Source organism: Trachemys scripta, chromosome 13 (assembly GCF_013100865.1).
Source record: "Trachemys scripta elegans isolate TJP31775 chromosome 13, CAS_Tse_1.0, whole genome shotgun sequence".
Classification (NCBI taxonomy): Eukaryota; Metazoa; Chordata; order Testudines; family Emydidae; genus Trachemys; species Trachemys scripta.
In genome coordinates, this window is record NC_048310.1 from 40,047,943 (window position 1) to 40,061,661 (window position 13,719).

At 52.3% G+C, this 13,719-nt stretch overlaps 1 protein-coding gene across 1 annotated transcript in view; it reads left to right on the top strand.

Moving 5' to 3' along the window:
• Window positions 1-13,719, top strand: part of HYDIN (HYDIN axonemal central pair apparatus protein) — a 372,923-nt gene that overhangs the window by 341,745 nt on the left and 17,459 nt on the right. Inside the window, exons 72-77 of the mRNA XM_034788808.1 lie at window positions 502-649; window positions 6,258-6,465; window positions 8,669-8,890; window positions 9,455-9,624; window positions 10,562-10,760; window positions 10,929-11,087. Coding sequence (XP_034644699.1) covers window positions 502-649; window positions 6,258-6,465; window positions 8,669-8,890; window positions 9,455-9,624; window positions 10,562-10,760; window positions 10,929-11,087 — 1,106 coding nt within the window. The remainder of the gene's footprint in view (window positions 1-501; window positions 650-6,257; window positions 6,466-8,668; window positions 8,891-9,454; window positions 9,625-10,561; window positions 10,761-10,928; window positions 11,088-13,719) is intronic.

The following is a 13,719-nucleotide window of genomic DNA, read 5'->3' on the forward strand; positions in this document are numbered from 1 at the left end:
GGGGCTGGGCGAGCTGGAGGGCCTGAGCTGCTTCCCAAGCTGCAATGCTAGCTTGGGCTCTCTCAGTTCCAGCATAGACATACCCTTAGTCCCTGGCTATGCACAACCGGGTCTGGTCCATGACTGGGGCTCCTAGGTACTACCCCAATACAAAACACCAATAATTATACTGATGAGGGTACCGAATTGTGGGTTAGCTCGGATGCTGTATTTCTCATGCGCAGCTCAATGATAGACAGCCATGTTGTTCACTAGCATCCCTAGTGATTCCCTCCGCCTGTATAGAAGTTTAATTTATTTTACATTCTGCATTAACTATGCTTCTCCAGCAGGGGGAGCTTTTTTGCCTTGTCCTTTCCACCTGCAGCACATCTGGCCTAGTAAAAAAGACTTGGACAAGCCATGCACTTTTCTATGAGATAGAGGAGTGGTGGCTGATTCCATGCCAACCTGCCAGGAGAACTAAAGGTTTGCTGTCTCCTTCCTGTGTTTCCTCCAAAGGACATGAGGCCCACAAGACGGTTCACATGATTAACAACGAGAATGAGACCTTCAGCTTTGCTTTCAGAGACTGCTCGCGCTATTCAGAGGGACACATTAACTACCTAACAGTGCAGCCCATGGAGGGCTGCATTCCACCTCTTTCCAGGTAAAGGGACAGAGAATGTCTAGGGCTCACAGGGCTAGATTGTGGCTCCCAAGCACAGTGCTGTGTTATCTGCAGTGTTAGATTCCTTCCACGTTGTACAGTGGTTTCACCTCACGGCATCAGCACTTACCCAGCCAGCAGGCAGCTCTCAGTGGGACACGCTGGTTCCTCTTCTTACGTAGTCAGTCTCCCCGTTTGCATTCAGGGTCAGATCTGCTGCCTTTAGAGATTGCTGCTGTTTTTTACTCCTGTTACCCCCAGAGCTGTGCTGGCTTTAGGCTATCTACACTGGAGCTAGAGGTGTAATTTCCAGCTCCATTAGAGATACCCACCTAGCTCTGATCAAGCTAGTGCACTAGAAATGCACTGCCTGGGTGGTTGGATGGGATAGCCACCCAAGCACCTGAAAGCCTATTTACCTATGTGGCAACTAGCCCGTCGTGCTGCCCATGCGGCGGAGACGCTGCTATTTTTAGCAGTTTAGCTCAGTCAGAGCTAGCACAGGTATGTCTACTCAAGCTGGCAGTTACATCTCCAGTTCCAGTGCTGTAACACACAGCTGGAGATACCCAGAGCTGTGAGCCACTCTGCAAGAGTGAGCTTTGCTGGAGAGCAGACAGTCAGCTCCTTGCCACACCAGCCTGTCCCCATCACCAGCAAACTCCTCCAGGCTCTCCCAGCCCAGAGGGAGATCAGAGGGGTAGTCACGTTAATCTGTATCCACAAAAACAACGAGGAGTCCGGTGGCACCTTAAAGACTAACAGATTTATTTGGGCATAAGCTTTCATCGGTAAAAACCCCACTTCTTCAGATGCAGCCAGACCAGACCAGACCTCGCCCAGCAGGTAACAGTCAGTGAACACCAGCCCTCGAGCCCATCAGAGATGGTTCTCTGCGATGCACAGCCCCTACCACTGTACATGCACAGAAGATACTAAGTTTGCAGCTCTATCAGAGTCATCACATTACAGCTTATTTACAGGAGTAAATGCACCTTTCCCTTCAAACCCAGCATGGAGTTGGTTTATATGAAAAATAAAACAAGTTTATTAACAAAAGGCTATAGGTTAAGTGATACCAAGTAGAAGGAATAAAGGTAGAAAGAGGTACAAACAGACAGAAGTACAAATGCCCTTTCTAATGGCTAACTCCTAACTGAACAAGCTACAGCCTTTCTACAAGGTACTTTCCTCACCCGTCTTCTTTTCCCAGCAATGGCTGGCTTGCTTTCAGCGATGTTCCCTGCAGAGTCCAAGGTTCTCCTTGTCTCCTCAGGTGAAGGACGATCCAGAGTCTCTGTGTGTTCTTATGTCCCAATCTGCCTTTGTTGCAAGGATCAAACTGATCCCCTGAGGTTCAGTCTCCCATCTACTCTGGGGGTTGACTCCATCTTGATTAATGTGTCCCCTGGTGTGTTCCAGTGACACGTCCTGCTGCAGTTTTACAGTGTAAGGCCATGTCTACACAAGCACTTGTCAGCAAAACGTTGGTCGCTCAGGAGTGTGAAAAAACACACCCCTAAGTTTTGCTGGTATAAGCGCTCGTGTGCACAGTGCTGTGTCGGCAGGACGCGCTCTACCACTGCTCGTTACACTGCTTTTATTATGTTGACGGGAGAGCTCTCTCCCCTTTGCTTATGTAACTGCGTTATGCCATCTTACAACAGCACGGCTGTATTGGTACAATGTAGACATGACCTTCATGTTCTCTTCCTGCACTGTGATCTCCGATGCAAATGAATAGCCCATTGAATTTGGCCACACCTGCTTTGAGATGTTAGCCTCTTTCCTTTGTCTTGAGAAAACCTGTTTAGCAACTCTCCCTGATGTGCCTGGTGTGACAAAGTTCCTCCTCTATCTTGATGGGTCCTGCGCTTATTGGTGGATTTTCTTGCCTCGGAGATTCACCATGTGGGTTGGGGAACAACCCAGAGACCTTCCCCTCTGGAAGAACCCACAGTCCAGGTCAATTGGGAGGTTTGGGGGGAACCTGGGCCCGCCCTCTACTCCGGGTTCCAGCCCAGGGCCCTGTGGACTGCAGCTGTCTATAGTGCCTCCTGTAACAGCTGCATGACAGCTACAACTCCCTGGGCTACTTCCCCATGGCCTCCTCCAAACACCTTCCTTAGTCTCACCACAGGACCTTCCTCCTGGTGTCTGATAACGCTTGTGCTCCTCAGTCCTCCAGCAGCACACCCTCTCACTCTCAGCTCCTTGCGCCTCTTGCTCCCAGCTCCTCACACTCACACCACAAACTGAAGTGAGCTCCTTTTTAAAGCCCAAGTGCCCTGATTAGCCTGCCTTAATTGATTCTAGCAGCTTCTTCTTAATTGGCTCCAAGTGTCCTAATTAGCCTGCCTGCCTTAACTGGTTCTAGCAGGTTCCTGATTCCTCCAGTGCAGCCCCTGCTCTCATCACTCAGGGAACAGAACACTACTCATCCAGTGACCAGTATATTTGCCCTCTACCAGACTCCTGTACCCCACTGGTCTGGGTCTGTCACATTGGTTAAAACACCTTTTAGTTACCGACTTTAAACCTTAATTTCAGTGAGTAGTCACAATTCCACACACTGCATTGTCACATGCATTTTACAATGATAGTACTGACCACCATGCTACCTCACTAGGCGTACTTTGTACCAATATCATTGCAGGAGTGTGTGGGGTGTGAACACGGGGCCTAGGGTCCCAAGTCTAGACAAGCTGGAGTCTCTTCCTTGTCTCCCTTCCAGCTACAAGGCCATTCAGTCATTTACACCTGTGCACGCCCATTGAAAGCAGCAGGGCTGCCCAGGTAGCACTGAGGACATCCTTTGAATTCAGTGGGACTGTACAGGTGTTACCAAGGCCATAATTTGGCCTGCAAAAGCTTATTTCTGGTGGTGATACATGAGAAGGACAGATCCTAGCTTGAGGCAAGGCTGAGTTTGCCAGGTGGCCAGTCAGAAAACACATCTCCTGGCTTGTAAACCAAGCATGTGATCTGGAAATGACTGAGGGATGATAAAAATGGAGCCACTGAGCCTGGTGACATTTCTGCAGAGTCACTTTCCAGAGCAGCACCACGCTTCAAGAGCTGCATGGTTCTTTGAAGTCACTGCAAGGCGCTCACGCTTGTAGCTGCCTGATTTTTAATCTCCCTTTTAGATGTGTTGTCTTCTAACTTTCTGAGCATGTGACACATTGAAAAAGGAAAGAACGCTCAGTCTCCGTGTTCCCTTTTGTTTCCATCACTTCCCTGGCTCGCCACTGCCATGGCAGTACCATGGGAAATAGTCTACCTGTGAACTCCTATTGGTTTAAATGAAGTTGTTCTTGTTTTTAAGAACAGTGTATTGATCTGCACTTTCCTCAGAGCCTTCTGCTGACCTGTAAGGAAGGCATGTGGGTGTCCTGACCTTTGATCTCATTTGATCCTGGCCCTTAGACATTGACTGCCTCCTGTGAGGGTCTGAACTCCCATCATAGTCAGTTGGAGTTGAGAGTCCTCATCAATCCCCAGGAGCTATCTATTGTGACATAGCAGGGTACAATCCAGACCAATGAATAGCTGTGTCACCCCTGCCATCTAACCTGGGGTGCCCTTCACAGTGCCTTGCTGCGGTTTGCCCCCAGCATGCCAGTCACTCCCAGCTACGTCTGGGTGTGTGTTGCAGCCAGCCAGCCCCGCCTTGGCCCTTACCAGCCTTAAAAATTACCACAGGGTGACCCCAGCACACTCCCAGTCCTAGATTTTCCCCAGAAATGTTTGTCCTGTACTGCCCAGCCCTCCCCTGGACAGTGCAATTATACTGAGTCTGTTATTCCCTTAAGGGAATAATATGCACACAACTTGTTACCCCTAATGGAGTTTCCCAGGCACTTCAATTTAACATACTGCATTCGATAAAATACTAAAACAAGTTTATTAATTAGAAAGCGGGAGATTTTAAGTGAGTCCAAGCAACGAGGCATAAAAGTCAGAAATGGTTGCAAAAAATAAAGATAAAACACTTGTTAATGCCTAACCTATGCAGGGCCGGCTTTAGGCCAATTCAGCCGATTCGGCTGAATTGGGCCCTGCGCTAAGAGGGCCCCGCGCCACAGCTCTCCACCCCACCCCCAGCTCACTTCCCTGTCCTCCCCTCCCCTGCACGCTCCTCCCCCGCCCCTGCTTCCCGCGAATCAGAGGTTCGCGGGAAGTCTGGAAAGAAGCAGGGGTGGGCAGGCAGCACCTGGTAAGCTGAGTCAGGGGTGTGGGAGGGGGACGTGAGAAGCGCTCCGGGGAGGCGCGGCCCAGTCCGGCCCCGGCCGAGCACCTCCGGCCCCAGCAGCTCCGGCCCCGGGGCGCCGGCCCCAGTTCTGGCCAAGCACGCCGGCCCGGCCCGCTCGTCTCGGCTCCGTCCCGGTCCCCTCGGCTCGGCTCGGCTCCGGCCCGCTTCCCTCAGCTCGGGCGGGGCCCGGCCCCCCCAACTCAGCTCAGGCCCGGCCCCTCGGCTCAGCCCGGGCCTGGCCCGAGCCTCCGGCCCCCCGGCTCGGGTTCGGCTCAAGCCCGGCTCCCCGGCTCAGCTCCAGCCCGGCCCCGGGTGAGCGGCTCCAGGCCAGACCCAAGCCCCACGACCCCAGCTGGAGCTCCGGCCGGAGCGCAGCCCGATTCCTGGGGGCGGGGCTTGCGGCAAGCCACGCCCCCAGGAATTGGGCCCCGCTCTTGCTAAAGCTGACCCTGAACCTATGGATTCAAGCAGAGTTCCTCACCACCTGCTCCAGCTGATGACTGACCAAACTCTCAGTCAAGATTCCTCCCCCAGAGTCCAACGCTTGCTTCCTTTGTCTCTTCAGATGCAGTGAATGCAATAGACAGTGAGAGAGCGATGGGTGCCTTGCGGGGTTTGTTTCTCCTGTTTATAGTGTCAGTCCCCCTCTTGAAAAACATTTCCAGCTGAGACCAGGAGCCAGAGAGTCTATCTAGACAGATGTTCCCTGCTGGTTTTTTCATCTGTTTGAACTTCTTTTGTCTTCCCTTCCTGCTTGATGACTCTGTTTACTGCTCAAATGCAAATTCAGACAAGCCCACATTCCTCTGTTTAGGACCGACCTGTTTGCCAGCATCTGTGTGGGCAGGGCTGTGGGGTTTGGAAGGTGTATTAATAACACCGTACAGGTGAATCTTATCACATCACATACAATGTTTCTGCACATAATTTACCAAGACAATCCTGACCAGCAAATTATGAGTTTGCCAGTGATACCTCACAAGGCATACATTGTACAAAGATGATTACGCTAGTGTGGAGGCTGTGAATATAGGGGAATATTCTTCCACACCTGTCTTAGGTATCTATCTGGCCCCATTACCATCATACCTGAGCACCTCAAAACCCTTCACGTGTTTATCCTTCACACACCCTGGTGAGGCAAGGCAGGGCTCTTATCCCTGTTTTACAGATGGGGAGCTGAAGCAGAGAAAGACTAAATCACTTGCCCCAGGTCACCCTGGGACAGAGCATGGACTTAAACTTACTTTCCCTGAGTCCCACGCTAGTGCCCCAACCACAGGGCCATTCTTCCTCGCTTGCTTACAACCTCTAGTGCAATAGAGTTCCAAGAGCCAGTGTTCATCTCCCCAGGCTTCCTGTTACCATCCTCTTCACACCAACGTTGGAGGGGGAGGTGAACTTTAACCTCATCTGCGATGTCAAGAGAAAGACCCAGCCGCTCTCCTTAAACATCAAAGCCATTGGCTACAGCATGAACGTGTGCGTCAGGTGCGAAGAAAACGACGGCTCGTTCACTGAGCTGAGTCTGCAGGAGAGCAACAGCATCAACTTTGAGGAGGTGAGAGGGTGAAGACTGGGTGGGGGGGGGGGGGGCGGAGAGGGTGAAAAGCGCCCAGACAGCTGCAGCCCTCACCATGCTATGGCGCTTTGTGAGATCGTCTCAGGAGAACACAGCTGTGGGGCAGTAAAAACAGGCCCGCCAGGCAGAGCGCCCACCCTGCCCATCGCTTCTGGGGCTGGTGGAATTGTCCTTGCCACGCCTTGCTGAGACAGCTGTCAGTGAGTTTGCTCTTGGTGTGCAGACCTTCCCAGCTAACCCCACACCCAATGGTCACCTCCAGCCAACTTGCTTTGTCTTGCCTTAGACTCGTCAATTTAAAGCCAGATGGGGACCATTATTGTCATCTAGTCAGACCTCAATCTACCATTTTGACTGTAAGCTCCTAGAGGCAAAGGCCCACTGTCCATGTGTTCTCTGCACGCTTGTGGCGCTATATCTTGCTCCCACTCTTGTGAAATACTGCATGGCACCTGCTTCGCTGTGACGCTGGCAACTCCAAAGTTCCCTACCAAGCATCCCTAGCATGAAAAGTGATCCTGCTGCAGCGAGAAAGGACTCTATAAAAGGGACGGACCAATCTGCAGTGGGGGGGAAGGTTAGGGCCACTGTGGTGACTACTGCTGCATTGGGGTCCAAGCGGGATGCTTCAGAAGGGATTTAGGAGCACGCGTCCCAGTGTATTGGGCACTTCTGAAAATCTTCCACAGTCTTCAGTGAAATAGCCACAAACTCAGGGCCTGATCCTGGCAACCCTTTCTCACATGAGCAGCCGTTACCCCAAGGAATCCTTTCAGATCAGGCCCTAAGCAAGGCATTTCACAAGCTCTTCAGTGCCTAGCATCTCAGCTGTACGTGGCCCACCACAATTGCAGAAGAGCCCAGGATAATGTAAATGGTGCTAGATCCTTGCTGGATCCCATGCTACCAACAGGGCGAGACGGTGTCTTCCCAGAAAGAAAAGTGATGAAGATAGAGGAATATTGCAGGTCACAATGGATGTGCACAGAGTTGGGTGGGTGAGACATGCCCTGCATATATTTTCACTGGTGCTGTTGGTACAATGATTTTGTGAGGATCAGATTTCACTTTAAACCAAGTGTGTGTGCTATCAGACAGTGTAGCGGGGCGGACACCCGCGCCTGCCCTGAGGGGTTGGAAAAGCCCTGCAGAGGGCTGGGGCTGGGCAAGGTAAAACCCTGGCTGATTGGGGGAAGTGGCTGCAGCTGGGCCACGCCCTAATCAGAGCCCAGATGGCCGGTATAAAGAGGCTGGCAGCCAAGAGCTCAAGAGTCTCTCTCTGCCTTCAGAGAGAGAAGGGCCTGGCTGCAGGGAGCTAGACACAAAGTACCTGGGTGGAGCAGGGCTGGGGAAAGGCTGGGGAGCTCCAGCCTGGAAAGCCCCAGGCTGCGGCCTAGCAGAGGGCCCATGGGTACTGGGGGTTGCAGAGGGCAGCCCAGGACTAGGCCAAGGCAGCAGGTCCAAACCCAACCTTGCCGATGATGAGTGGCCTATACTGCAGTCTGCCCCAGAGAGTGGGGGCTAGATGGGGACTGGCAGTGGCCTTCACCTGAGGTGAGGTGGGGTTAGTGGGTGGGGGTTCCCCTGGGAGGGGAGACCTAGCGTGTGTGTCGGTATTGCCAGGGGGCAGCACCCAGGGCAAGGGGCACACCGGGGTCCTGGGAGGGACACGGAGGCCAGAGACGAGGACAAGGCAGATCACTGGCCTGCAGAGGGCGCTCCAGAGGCTGGTGAGCTAATTCCCTGGATGCCCAGCAGGAGGCACCGCAGGGGTGAGTCCGGACCCTCTTACAGACAGCAACAAGTGTTAGAGACTCTGGGACTAGCTGCCCGATGGATCTTCGGCATAGTAGGCCAGTGCATTACCAGGCCCCATGCATTTCCCAGCTGCGGAGCTCACTGGACAAGCCTGCCCTGAGCAGCTGTGGTCCATCCAAGCTGTCGCTCTGTAGAGAACTGTGTTCACAGACATGTACAGGCATCCTGGCCCTGTGCGCCCGGCTCCAATCCCCGCTGAGGAGTGTGCTGTTTGGTGGTGCATTGCATAGGCAGTAAGAGCTTAAGCCCTCTCTCTGGCTCAGGGCTGCCTATGGCAGCAGGTGACTTGGTTTTCTGTCCATTCATGTTGGGTTTGCCAGCCCTTCAGGTATTAACCCCGTGTGTGCTCTCCTCCTGCATACAGGTGGAAATAAACGAATCTGCTCACCGCAACTTCTGTGTCCTGAACACTGGCAAGTTCAATTTCAGCTTCTCGTGGGAGTTTTCCGGCCCCAAAGCACTGCAGCACTACCTCTCCATCACCCCTGAGACCGGCACTGTGGAGGCAGGAGAGCGAGTACAGGCCCAGCTGACCTTCCACCCACTGAAGACATGCATCTTAAAGGACATGGAGCTTAAGCTAAAGGTCAGGGCAGGGGTGTCATGCTCTCCTCCCTGCAGGGCACAAAAGCCAGGCAAACCCTTTTGGCAGGGGAGAGCTTGCTAGAGCAAAGCTGGAATTAGATCTCACACTGAAAAATGGGGCACCCCACCTGGATCCACCCTGGGCAGCTGAGCTGAATGTATGACAAGCTGCAGGCCTGGGACCATCCAAGGTAGCGGATGGCACCCACCAAAAGCAGAGTCTGATTCCACCATAGTACCTAGGGGCACTGACACGGCGTCTACAGGGACCTTCCTGTTAGACACCAGCTGGGGAGCAAGACTCTGGTGGCTGTGGCTTGTGCTGCAAACTGACAGCTACCAACATCTGTATAAAGCCAGTGATGAAATTCCCCTGAAATGTTAACTCATGAAGCCAAGGGATCTCTCTTTTCACACCCCATTTTCAGTTCCCCCTGCATAAGCTTTTCTGGCCTGTCACCACTGCAGGGCAGCAGCATCTGTGTGAATGCAGCCCAGGTATCACTGGGTCACTCTTCCTGGCAAATTCTTCAGCAAGGCACCTTGTGGCCTGTTCTCTCCCCAGATCAGCAACGGGCCCACGTTTAGCTGCATGCTCCTGGCTTCTGTGGTGATGCCCACCATCCACTTCTCCTTTACCAAGTTTGACTTCGGAACCTGCTTCATCTACTATGCTGGGATGCCCCTTGCCAGACACATCCTTACCATCACAAACAAGGAGGCCAAGGAGATTAGGTAGGGCAGCAGTGGGACACTAGCTCCCCATGTTAGCTCCTTCCCTGGTCCAAGTCCGAGAGTGCAGAGTTTGAGCATGGATATCCCACATCCCAGATGAGCGCCCTAGTCACTGGGCTATTGGCTATTCTGGGGGGAGAGTCTCTGGATTTGGCCAGAAATTCCATCCTGGCCTTGATAAACCTTCCCAATGAACATTTCATGGAGACCAACCCTTTCCCAGGACAGATCAGAATTTTCCCACAGAAAACCATTTTATCAAAGAAATCCTGACCATTGCTATGCATATGCCCCATGAACCAGGGCGGTGCTGTTATTCCCATTTTACAGATGGGGGAACTGTGGCACAGAGCGGCTCAGTGACATGCCCAAGGTCACACAGGAAGTCTATGGCAGAGGAGGGAAGCGAACCCATGTCTCCCCAGTCCCTATCTAGCACCCTCGCCGCTGGGCCATTTTCCTAGGGCGAGAGGGCAGGTGCTTCTGTAGTCAGCTTCCAAATTACCTAATAGGCACATAAATCACACAGAAAAGGACCCATTTTCCTAGGTGAGAGACCCTCTTTTCTGTTTTCATGTGAGCTAAGAGGGTGCCTTCAATCACTGACCTGTGTGAAAGAAGTGCATTCAGCCGGGGGAGTCCTGCCAGGTGTTTTCCCCCAGGATGATCTGAAGATGCCCATATTTACTTCCCTTTGGGGTTATGTTCATCAGAACAGACCCAATTCAACCCTGCTGGCATTAAGCAGACCCAGCGTCTGTTGTCATCAGGCTGGATTTGTCTCAGTATGCACAGCTAGCAGAGCTGGGTGGACCACTGGCAACTCCTCTGGATAAAAATAAATGGATACGGTCAAAGCGGGATGGGGGACAGCTCTCAGCTACTGAACATTCACCAGTCAAACATTCCAAAAGGGTTTTTTTCTGGCCTTCCACAGCTTAGACTGCTTGTACACCAACACTGCCCACTTGGAGGTGAGCTTCCAGGCTGAAGTGCTGAGTCCTGGAGGGAAGATGGAGGTGCCAATCACTTTCTATCCCCGAGAGGCCGTTTCCTACCACGATATCATCCCCTTTGAAATCAATGGGCTCTCCCAACAGACCATTGAGGTCCTGGGGAAGGGCACGGAGATGAAGGTGAGATCAGACCACTGTTCTCTAGCTCCATATATCACACAGTCAGAGTGAATTTCTTTCTCCTTTCCTCAGTCATCCACCCTTTGCCATTCTCCTTCCCCTTTCCCCCGTTCCCTCGTTACTGATGCTCGCAACTTCCCCATCCTGTTGTTCTTCTCCTGACCACAGATCAACATCTTGGAACCGCCCAGCAAAGTGGTGAGATTGGGCGCGCTGTCTGTTGGACAAACTATGAAGAAGACTGTCACAATAGTGAACAATAGTGTTGCCCTTCTCACTTTTAACCTAACTTTCATGTTCACTGTTCCGGAGCTCCTGGAATCTAAGGTAAGGCCTGTTCTTCAACTGGAGTGCTCTTTATCTTGCCACTTGTTTGTACTGCCAGCGTAGCGAGGAGCCCAGTCATGGCTAGGCGCTGTAGGTTGTCGGTGGGGTAGCTATTATTAGAGTTGACATGGTCTGGCAGAGCTCAGCTGCCGACAGACTGGCCACAGCATTACAGGTAGGTGGGGAGTGAGTCTCCCACTGTATGCGGCAGAGATGCTCACCCTTAGGAAGACCTGCAGAACTCGCAATTGTTTTATTGCAGTATCACAAACACTACAATGTAACAAAGTAGACAGAGAGAATATAACCCCCAGAACTTGCATTCTCACGGTCTTTGCACACAACTCTGGAGTAGGTAAGATGATCCACGAGAGGTCCTTGCCCTGGCAGGCTCCAGGAGTGCCTGGACAGAGTGCCACCTGGAATCATAGATGATGCTAACGCCTAACTCTTATTCAGTAGGGTTCTCAGCCCCTTTTCCTTAGCCGTTTCCTCACCCTACTGATGTTTGGGTACCTTTCTTCCATAGGTTACTAGGCCTTTTACTTCAAACTTATTAGCAAATACATCCGTCAGTTACTGTGGCATTCTCGTGACTGGACATCTGCTGTATATAGCTAAAGCTGGTATAAACACATCTTGTGATATCTGTCAGCAGTTCAGCAACACTTGCTTAGAACAGCACTCTGTCTTGTGACGACCTGTGATATAGGGTCACTTACTGGTTAGTTGCTTACATAGACGATTCATGTCTCCCCATACCGGAGGGGGACAATCTAAAGGGGAGGACACGTAACTGCCCCACATGTCTCCTCTGCCCAGAGACCTCCCCCGTGCCCAGCACAGGGCCACTGTGCTCTCCTCACCCCACGTTACCTGCCCAAGGGGGGCTCTGTCCTTCTTCCGCTGCACTTGCCCCCAGCATGTTCAGCTGCTCTCCCGGACAGCTGGGCCGGGCAGGGAGCAGGAGGGAGCCGCTTCTCACCTGGCTGAAGCTGGCCGCTCCCGGTCGCTGCTCTGTGCAGCGCAGCAGCTGCCTGAGAGAGCCTGGCTGGGGAGGCTGAGGCGGCGGCCTGCTCCCTGCCTGGGCTCAACTGCCAGTGATGGGCCAAGCATGCCGGGGAAGGGGGCTCTGGCGCGCTCAGCCCCTGTCCCCAGCAGCTTGGCCTGGGTGGGGGGCAGCCCACCGTTGCCACCTCTCCAGCCAGGCTCTTTCAGGCAGCTGCTGCGCTGCACAGAGCAGGGACCCAGCAGCTGGTGTGAGAAATGTCTGGGCCTGCAGGGACAGGTGCCGAATGTGCTGGGGGGCAGGCACAGTGTGAGAAGGACAGCGCCCCTCTCCCTCCCCACCCCGGCAGACCAGTCTGGGGGGCACGTTACTCTGCACACACCCCCAAGCATCGCCTTTGGTTGCTAATGTTGAGTCTTTAGGCCTTAGTTACTTTGGCTAAGCTATTCTATTACAGGCTTGAGGCCTGTAGGCTTTTGCATGACTGCTTTGAGCCATACCTAGATCTTCTTTATCGTGTACCCATGTAGCTATAGTAACATCGCTGGCTACACGTACAATCACTAAAAGGCTGGTCCCTGCCCAAAAGGACTTGGATTCCTTTGTGCTGGTTAATTGAACATATAGACTCCAAGGTTAGGTTACAGGCTTCCTGGACATGCAAGACAATGACTTTGAGATCTACAGTAGTAACTAGTCCATCTGCTGTGAGGGTAACTAGGTTCCCATCCTGAGAGTTCCTTCTGTGCTAGCTTAGCGTATGAATTCATACAGTAATCACCCGTGGACTCATAGTAAAATGGCATCAATCCAAAGCCTTTGACCTAAGGACTTTGGATTTTCCGTCACTCTGAGAGCAATGAATCACAGACGCTAAAGGGTTAAAGCAGAATATGTTCAAACAGTCCATGCAGATTGTGACCCAACCTTAGCTTCTTCAGGGTTTCCACTTCCCTGTTCTGAATTCTATGGTTCAGTGTTGTTTGCCAGCAGGAAAGGGACGGAAGGGCTCTGGGAATTAATAGGGTCTGGTGCCTTGCACCTCTACAGTGCACATTCAAATCCAGCTCCGGCTAGAACTGACCAGAAATCTCTGCTGACCGGAGGCTATTTTGTGACATGTGTGAAATGACTCAGTCCAGTTTCCTGTGAACAAGTGTTAATAGCATAAGAAAACACACCCCTGCAATTGGCTCTAATTGTTTCCTTTACTGCCAGTCTTAGCAAATCAGCTAAGGTATGAATTGGCCCTGGAGACTGAACTACCCTGTGACCCCTAAAGTTGATTTCTCCAGGTCAAGAATGAGGCACATTAATACATCCCAGCTACCAATCCCAATCGGGACAAATACCTCATAATCCACCTCCCGGCTACTAATTCCCTCCCCAGCCACTAACCATCTCCGACCTGCAAATTTGCCTCCTTCCTCCCCTTTTCCAGACTAGAGCTCCAAACCATTTCCCAGCTGTCAGAATCCTTTCTGAAAACTCCAGGCACATTTCCCCACTAGAATTGCTGCCAGCCCCTCAGCACCCCGATTCCAGGTGTGATTCTCCGGGAAAAGACACAGCATTCTAAGGAGCAATAAAGAAATGACTATTCAGTATGATACAGTCCCCAGG